The following is a 9234-nucleotide window of genomic DNA, read 5'->3' on the forward strand; positions in this document are numbered from 1 at the left end:
GTCGGAACCTTTCTGCCCGGAACTATTATCCCCGAATACTGTTTTAGTCGTGTGCTCTGCATATAAACACCGGGTAACCACGAGGGTGTAAACAAACAGTACATGCGTACCATTTGCAGTTTTTCCAGACACAGGTACATATTGAAATCTGGTGCTTGATCGTGTTTTCGGGGCCGGATGGAGATATTAGGAAGCACGTTTGACGACTCTGTGTTTTCGGAGGCGAGGGACCGAGTGTCGGTGGCTCTGTCGTCTTATAACGCCAAACTGTGTGAGCCAGAGGTGAGCTCAGTGGTTATCGTTACACACAGCTGGTCATCGTTACACACAGCTGGATGTGGACGAGGGGAGACCGTCCTGGAGGCTTTGAGACGGGAGAGGCTGTGGAGAAAAACACGCTGCTAGCTAGCTTGCTAGGTTGGATTTGACCAGAAAGGAAGAAAAAAATAAAAAATAAAAATACGCACAGATTCAATTCATCACAGGAAATACAAAAGACAAGAAATAAATAGTGTACTGTACGATTAAATAAAATAAACCAAACGGTAAATAGCATGTAACACCACAAATAGGATTAAAACATTACACATTTATATCTTGTATGTTAATAAACTGACTCATGGGTAAGTAGCTCTCTTTAGCTGGAAGATAAAATACCTAAAACCTCTTCTTGTATCTAAATACTAACTACGGTGACCTTTAACATGTGGAGAAACACTGTTAGCCACTGTTTAATTGACACTTGGTTGATATGTGATATGCTTCAGTTTGTAATATTGCTGATATCTGTGGCACTGAGTGCATTGTGCATCAGGGAGCGGACTGAAATGAAGTGTTTTTAAAGATGGTGTCTTCTTGTCTGTCCTCTGGTTTCTCTCTGCAGTGGTTCTGTGAGAGTGCAGCTCTGGACACTGAGGATCCTCTGGAGAAGCAGAAAGTCTATAAGTTTCGAGCTGACTTGGCTTTGAGACAGGGGGACTATCAGGTAATTAAATGAGTCAGTCCTCTCTCATTTATGACACTTATTAAGGACCATTGTGATGTTTCTGTACAGTGAAGTTGGAGGAAAGTCAAAGAAATGAATGTGCTCAGTTCAGTGTCATGAGCCAGTCTTTTAATGTTTCTGTAAATCTACGATTGAGATACAAACATACAGGACTTGAAGCCAACAGGCCTATTCCTGTAATAGACACAATAACATCTTCCACCCAACTAAAGACATGTGATTAATAGCAGAAAATTAATGTATTTATAATCATAATCAGTGTGTTTTAAAGCAACGTTTCTAGAAAACTTGAAAAAAGGTTTCCTTGCTATGTAATTATACACACACTTGACTCAGTATACATATAAATAAGTCAGTTGTTTTCTTCAGTACTCTTAGGGTAATAGTTCTAAAAGAAGCTGCTTGAGGCTCATAACCTTTTTGCCTGCTTTCATTCACCACTCTGCATTGCCCACTATGTGTGTCTCTCTTCTCGTGGTGCGGTGGGTATAGAAAGCTTTGGATGCGTACAGCAGCTGCCTGGAGTGGATCGCTGACAACAACCTGACAATCAGAAGAGATGTACTGGAGGGAATGGCCCGCTGCTGCACCAAACTGGGACAGCGAGACAGGGCGCTGGACTTGGCTGACTTACTGGTAATTCTTCTATGAGCTTTTCCTGAAAGATTGTCCACGCAGAACAGTGTCCCATACAAGTGACAGTGACGGGAACAACGTGTTGTCATTGTGAAATCCTTTATATATATATATCACACAGTGTTGAAGATGTGTCATGAAAGTCATGAAACTGATATGTGTGTCACCATTTTTAAAACAAAAAATCCTACAAAATGTACTCAACTCCTGATCATTTCTCAGAGTACAGCGTTGTTTTATTCCTACCGTCGTTGGTTGTGCTGTAAAATCCAACTTGCCAAATCTTAAAGCCTCCTTCTGGCAGCCTTTATTTTTGTCATTTGCTTCAGCTTTATGAGCTAATAAAGATGAACATGTCAGTGCTTTAGTGTGCCCTAGGAAGCTTGAATAGTGAAATATAAGGAATATTGTTAATACACAAATAATCACATTTGCTTATTGTTGGTCTTGTGGTTTAAATTGATTTAAATTGTCCACCAGCATAGCTCATTTGTGTAGTTGGTTAAATCGTGGCTGTTAAGAGTCCCACTAGCACATGAACGCACCACCACTGAAGACATGAATAGAAGTAGATGAAATGTTCTCTGATAGATGACCTATGTGAAGCTGCATTAGTTTACCTAAAGGACAGTAAGAAATCAGTGTAAAAGGTTATGCTTAGAAAATGACCAGCACTCTGTAGTAATGTGCATTCAATCTTTCTCCAGAGCAAAGATGCCTCCAACACCTGTCACCTGACCAGCCTCCTCCTGCTCAAGGTCAGCATTACCCACACACAGAGTGTTGGTTCCAAATCATTCTATGGAAATGTAATGCCATTATTATTTAATTGATCTTTAAACTTTTACTAAAGGTCAGCATCTACCAGCATTTTGGAGGCGTAGGATCCAAGATGTCCTCTCTGCAGCAGCTGTGTAACCTGCTGCCCTTCAACCCCTGGCACTGGTACAACCTCGGGCAGACGTGTCTGCAGCTGCTGGAGAGCGACAGAACCACGGGTAGGCTGGCCTTCATTCATTTAAAATGTCAAGATGAAAGGTGAAAAGTAGCTGCTTTAACGCAAAAGACAAACTTCTGATGAAAAAAAAACATGTTTTCAAAGTCAAAACTGTAACTATTATTAAGGGAGGCATATTGGTACTCGGTATCGGCAAGTACCCAAATGTAAGTACTTTACTTAAAGTGGTATTCTGCATTCCTGATGATGAATGAAAACTCTAGCTCTTTTTAAGTTTTATTTTTAGCCAGCCTTGTGGTCTGATGTGATCTGCTATATTCACCTTCACTAGGACCGTGTTCCCCACAGAGGTGTGAATCAGCAGAGCAGCAGCATGATGAAGTGACTGAGGAGCAGCAGGAGGAGGCAGCAGAGCTTGATGAGGACAGAATCTGGCTGAAAGCTTGCTCCTGTTTCATCAGGACGAGGTACGGCACAGTGATGATTGTAATGATATTTCTTACTAATGATGTAAAACATGAACTCAGTGTAAGGGTAACTTGTGATACCACAGTTGAATGTGTGCCATTTGTGTATTTACAAAGAGCTGAAATCATAGTCTCTTCTGTCTCCGTCAGACTCCTGTTGAGAATCCTTCGGCAGCAGCAGTCCTCCTTTGTGCTGCAGCGCAGTGAAAAAACCCTACAGACTTTAGATGAGGTGTTGCAGCGGCTAAATCCCAAAGAAACAACCCTGCAGGCTCTCACTGAGGTGAGGACTCATTCCTGATTTTACATAAAGTGTTAAGGCATGAAGTTCAGCCAGTTTAGTGTTAGCCAAGGTTTGGGGCTGAGTTAAAGTCAGCAGATAGTTCTTACACTGTGAGACGCTTTCAGTTTCTTTCTTCTCCATCTCCCAGGTGGTGTCAGAGGACCTGATCCCGGAGAAGATGAGAGAGGACTATCAGGACGGGGAGAGTTTGGCTAGTGTGTGTCTGCAGAACTTCAGGGACCGCTGGTGGAACAAGATCTTACTGACTGGCGTGCTAGAGACTGATGGCCCCCAGCGTCAGACAGACACAAATTATTGATGCTCCAGTGATTCCTGGCTGTTTGCAGAAAGAAAGGACTGAAGATGGTTCTGTCACTGTGTTGATCCAATCATAGAGCAAAAGAAATGGACCGAATGAACCGAGTCAGACCCAACTCCTAAGACAGAAGTGGAGACATTAGGTCTGCTGGGCCTCACAACACAAGTCCCCATACATGTGAAAGTACACAAGTCACAAAAGCAAGTTAAATGTTTACTTTTAACACTGACAAACAAAAAAAAATATTCAAATATATTCAAAAGTATAAATCACACGTGTTTCATGTTCGCCTCTGAACTGCACAGTGAATGTAGTCGGTAATAACTTACTATATCCAACAAACCAGACAGACACAGATAATGTTTCATCCACTTTATACACTGTGTGTTATATAATGTATGGCAGTGATTCTGTTCTGCATTGAGACTTTTTAAATGTTCTGCCTAAAATGTAACATATGCCTTAACATTAAAATAATTTTATTTTGTATCTGAAATATTGTTGCTGAAGTAGCTGAAGACATTTTTAACATGTATTATTGTTAGCTCCATATGTGAGTCTGTTCCGGTGCCTTGCTATTGTGCATGCTAGCATAGGTCACTTAAATTCAGCAGAGCCGTTGTTCACATTATTACCACCTGTGCTTCTGTCAAATCAAAATGTCTGCTGTGGGAAAAAGGCCCATTAGTAGCTGTTCACAGAATTAGGAACTGGCACCCTTTTTATTCACCTCTCAGTCTTTGGACAGTTTCCACTGTAACTGAAGCCAGGTAATAAAACAGTATGTCTTAAATTTGAATGTAAACTATGAATCTAATAGTTTAAAGAGCAGCTGGTAAAGAGAGACTATTCTCTTTACATGGGTAATAAAAGGCTTCAGACATGGTACACCTACAGTAGTGTAGGTGTGTACAGACAGCTCTGTTGTTTCTGTGGTGGCGGCCCAATTAACACCTTGGTGACGTCACGCAGCTCCCAGTGTATCTCACCCAGCGGCAACTTGAACTCAAAACACCTTGACAAAGGAAAACCACAAAATGACCTGAATACATTTGATAAAACTCTACAGTGTTTGCTTAATTAAATTTATATCTTTTAAGAAAATAAAGATTTTTTTTATGCTATGCTACACACATGAAAATCATCTAAAAATAGTTCACACTTCTGTCTTAACTCATAATTTTGTAGAAATAAAGTAGTAGTTTAATCATTTCATAAGTGTTGCACAGTAGAATATACACAGCATTTCATATGAACAGATGAGTACACTGTCTCATTCCGTTCCTCTGCAGTCTGTATATTTCTCTCAGGTCTTGGTTATGTTTGGGTGAAGAGCTGCTCCTTTGAAGCCTGCAGGGTGTCTGTCAGTCATGCTCTAGCTCCTTCCCAACGAAGTATTTATGGTGCTGTAAAACGGCCTCCAGCCTGTCTGATGTCCCGTCCCGTAGGTGGCGTTAAAGGAGCTGTAGCGAGCCAAAGGTCTGGGTCTTGCACTGTGACCCTGGGGTGTCCAGTTCATTGTTGGAGGGGGCTTCACCTGCTGGGAGGTGTGGGGCTGTACGTGAAGTTTAGCTCCTGTAGTCGGTGCTGACTTTGAACCTGGGGCCTCTGTGGTTGGGTGTGACTGTTGGTGCCTCTGGGGCTGAGCTTGCCTCATGGATCCCATAAAGGACACTTTTGTTTGCAGTCCAGATGTGTGTCCTCTTGGATGTGTTAAAGGGAACAACAGGCCTGTATTTGCTTGTTTTTGCTGTGATGTGGAAGGAGAACGGCCATTGGGATAATCAGGTGGAAAGTCCATCTTTGGTTTAAAGTTCAGGGAGCAGTGCCATTGTCGTCTTTGTGTGTTTAGACCTGCAGCAGCCCCCAAAGGCTTTGTCAGTCTGTCTCTATTCTTCTGCTGAAACACAGGACCTTCAGGACCCACATCATGGTGCTCCACATTTAAATTTGTCTTGAAAGGTGATTGGTAATGGACAGTCCTGTGCTGTCCTTGTGGGGGGGAAGCAGCGTGTACAGGGTTTGACTCTTGAACCCTCACATTATTTTTAGCTGTAGTGGTGACGGTGAGCTGAGACTGAACGTGTGAGACATGGGTCTGACTGAGAGGGTTTGAGTGGCTCTGGATCTGGTTTTGATTCTTCTCCAGAGGTTCCACATTTGTTTGTGCACCATGCTGGGTGCAGACAGCTCCCACTGTATGCTTTGGCTTCCCCACACACACGCTCTGCAGTGCTCCTGGTTGAACCAGAGGTTTTGGGTGCATTTGTGTACCAGTGCCTGCTCTGTGTAGTTCTGGGCTACGTGGATTGGATAAAACACGCTTTTCTGCTTTTGTCTGGGTGTTTTGAGCATCTTCATTCCAAGACCCGTGGCAAGCTGTTTTGGTCCGGGTTGATTTGGACTTAATGACGTCAACGTTATCTTTTTGAGCTGCATGGGACGTGGTGTGACGACGGAGAGTGTGAGGCACAGTGATATAAGTGACAAAGCCAGGGACTGGTTTGGAGCCAGAGTACAGCCTGTGGAATTCCTGATGGAAAGGTATGACCGCGCTGCCCTTTAAAAGAACAGCGAGACTGCGATGGACCTGCCAGGACAGCCAGGAGAAACTGAGGAGACAACGTACGCACGCACGCACATACGCACACACAACAGCATTAATGATAGAACTGAAAACCAAACAGAGAACAGACAAATAGACATACACTGAAAAGAACATAAACAATCAAATAACAAGATTTGCTATTTGAAAGTTTGTTAATTTGCATACATTCTGTGTGTGTGTGTATGTGTGTGTGTGTGTGTTTGCATCTGTGTGTGTCTACCTGTATGAGCCAACCAGCACTTCAGTCCAGTCAGCGACGATAAAACTCTCAGCAATCTGACCAGTCAGCTTCCTGCCTGTCTTGGCGCAGTAGGTCTGTCCATCCACACTGCGTACTGACAGTTTCTACACACAAACAGACAGTCGTTATTCAGTATGTATAATTTGTTGTCGTTTTTCACTTGTAGAAGCAGTGTGGTCCGTTAGTTAACTGAGAAGTTGTGATGGTCTGTCAATTGTCTTTATCACCCAGTTATTAGTTATAGTCATTTTGCACTAAACTGTAGATGTTTGAAAAAAAAGCTAGTGACTGCAGCAGCCAATGAAAAACATATATAAGTGTAAGTATAGCATACAAGTGCAAAATATATATAAATATATTAAATATGATGGTATTGAAGATAAACTACTGCAGTGTAACTCAATAGTCATAACCAATAGTCCTAAGTCCAATAACATCTTGCACTGATTTAAAATCAAATTGTCCCCGTGTTCAGCACACATTAAGGCCCAGCTGAATGTCATCAGTCATTTAGGCTACACACGTCAGTGGCTGCATTGTATTCTCAAAAATCCCCTGATTTTCCAAGAGCAGACTCTTCATCAGCATGCCGAAGATCGAAGGCCAGCTTGTGAGAGAGAGATAAAAACGGAGACGTCAGGAGACAGCACTTACAGTCTGCCTTGTACGGTGTCTGCGTGCTGCTGCAGCAGGGATTAACTGGGTTAGTGGTGGGAGAGGAAGGGGGTGTGTTGCTAATGATCTTGGGTGTTTGGAGGGTTCTGGCTGACATCACATCCGCCCCAAAAACCAAAGCCTTGACGCACTTTCTTGTTTTCTGCAGTGAGTTTATGCAGTTAAAGCAGCTAAAATTTTACCTTTTTAGTCTGTAAGACAGTGAGGCTTTGGATTTGAGTATTTTTAAAGTGGTGTGTGCTTGTATGGGTGTTTTTTGGAAGGCGAGGCATGTTCTGTAGCTGAATGACCTCCGGGAGAAGTGTGACGCAAAGGAAAACCTAGCTTGATTAATTTATAGAGGGATAGAAGTTGAAATAGGAAAAAAGGAAGGAAACAAACTCACTGGGAAGTTCTTGCTGTTGAGTTTGAGGTCCTGCCACATGCTGACAAACAGGTTCAGGTTGAGATGATCCAGCAGCAGATGAACTGACACGTTTCTCTTCCTGCTCGCCTCCAGAAGGTCACACAGCAGCTCTACGTCACTGAAGTTGTCCATCACTATGGCTAAGACCTGCACAGACAGATATCACTCACTGTGTAGCTGACTTTCCAGCACATAAGATCAAATAGCAACATTTTCCATCATCTCTCACATGTACAGGCAAGCGTGTCATGTTCCTTTTTATATAACACATGCATGTGCAGGCGCATGAAGAAACACACACACACTGCACTCACACACACCTACCATTGTAGGCTTCCTGATGAACTCTCTGACCAGGTCTTTAATGCCAGCTGCCCTGCTATCAGTCTGGAAATAAACCTCAATGCTGGGCTTGTCCAGGATACAATCAGTCCTCTTCACATCTGGAATTAACAAAAACATGATCAGAGATGGCGGCAAATGAGAACGGAAAAGATCAAAAACTGATTTGCCAATAAAGTGCATTCTGCAGGATTTTAACTCCACAAATATCAAGAGTTAACCACCAGAACGATTGTACTTAAGCACATGTATCAGAGAAGTTTTTTGTAATGTAATAGTTGTCTTCCATAAAAGTTTCCTTCTCCCAAACTACCTTTTAGGTTGCTAAGGTCCAAACCTGCCACGGTAGGATCACTGTCTGTGGACATCCCAGGACATCGTGTGGCAGACTGTGAGCCAGCAGACAAGCTGTCTAACTCTTCGTCATCATCTTCAGATACACCAGGATCAGCTGCGTAAAGCACAAAACCCTGCATAAAGCTATGGCAAATACAAAGCAATACAACCAATCATTCTTTCTTATACAATGAATCAAACTGATGTCTTTTCTGTGTTTTTAAAGACAACAGGCTCCAAAGAGCAGAGCCCTGTTTCAGAAAGCAGGTTTAGTGAAAACTAATCTCCAGTCCAGGGTTAAGCTCAGAATCTGTTAAACCTACTTTCTGAGACAGGCCCCAGGACAATGTGTAAAAACAAACATTTACAACCTGTGCTGCCATCCCTGCTATTTTCCAGGATGTAAACTTTCTCCAGCTCTGACAGAAAGTCCACTTCTCCCTCTGCGTTCAACACCTCGTGGTATTCCTCCAAGCCCCAGCTGAGCAGGGAGTCCACTGCCAGCCGAATGCTCTCGTTGTGGCTCAGGTCCAACGTGGGTCTGCTGGCTCTGAAGTCATAGTAAGAGGAGGAAGGGATGCGAAGGTCTTGAACACGTCGTCTTACCTTCCCCTTGGGATCTGACCTCATGTACCCAGCCATGGATAAAGGACTGAAATGCACGTCTTGTTTACTTCAGACAACGAGTTGTTGATGTTGCCACGGTGCATGAGCCTCAGAGCCTGAATGAGTCGGTTACCTGCACGTCTCTGACATTAAAGAACTACTGGTTGGAGAGACCAACAAACCCCACCCCCGCTTAGGGCCAGATAGTGATGAGTGATGAGAGTTGACAGGTGATAGTTGAGAGCAAAGGTCAGGCAATTAGATGTTGATGAGACCATCTAATGCAGGGTGAAAAGAAGAGAGAATACAAGAAATGTCCATGTATAAATGTAGCAAATATATATTTAAAGT

At 43.0% G+C, this 9234-nt stretch overlaps 2 protein-coding genes across 2 annotated transcripts; one reads left to right on the forward strand and one right to left on the reverse strand.

Annotated features, from left to right (window-relative positions):
- Window positions 1–48: 48 nt before the first annotated feature.
- zgc:101716 (uncharacterized protein LOC492784 homolog) lies at window positions 49–4165 on the forward strand. The gene is made up of 8 exons (XM_051407605.1): window positions 49–282; window positions 884–985; window positions 1499–1642; window positions 2350–2400; window positions 2496–2640; window positions 2932–3067; window positions 3218–3350; window positions 3499–4165. Exons 1-8 carry the CDS (start codon window positions 178–180, stop codon window positions 3667–3669), a joined length of 987 nt encoding a protein of 328 aa, XP_051263565.1. The 5' UTR covers window positions 49–177; the 3' UTR covers window positions 3670–4165.
- Window positions 4166–4730: 565 nt separating this feature from the next.
- Window positions 4731–8986, reverse strand: LOC127367602 (protein FAM83A-like). The gene is made up of 6 exons (XM_051407604.1): window positions 8649–8986; window positions 8255–8392; window positions 7924–8042; window positions 7579–7746; window positions 6498–6622; window positions 4731–6281 (listed from the first exon to the last, which is right to left on the reverse strand). The coding sequence occupies exons 1-6, from the start codon at window positions 8917–8919 to the stop codon at window positions 5045–5047; spliced, it is 2058 nt and encodes a 685-aa protein (XP_051263564.1). The 5' UTR covers window positions 8920–8986; the 3' UTR covers window positions 4731–5044.
- Between the last annotated feature and the right edge of the window lie 248 nt (window positions 8987–9234).

This window comes from Dicentrarchus labrax, unplaced genomic scaffold (genome assembly GCF_905237075.1).
Source record: "Dicentrarchus labrax unplaced genomic scaffold, dlabrax2021, whole genome shotgun sequence".
NCBI lineage: Eukaryota > Metazoa > Chordata > Actinopteri > Moronidae > Dicentrarchus > Dicentrarchus labrax.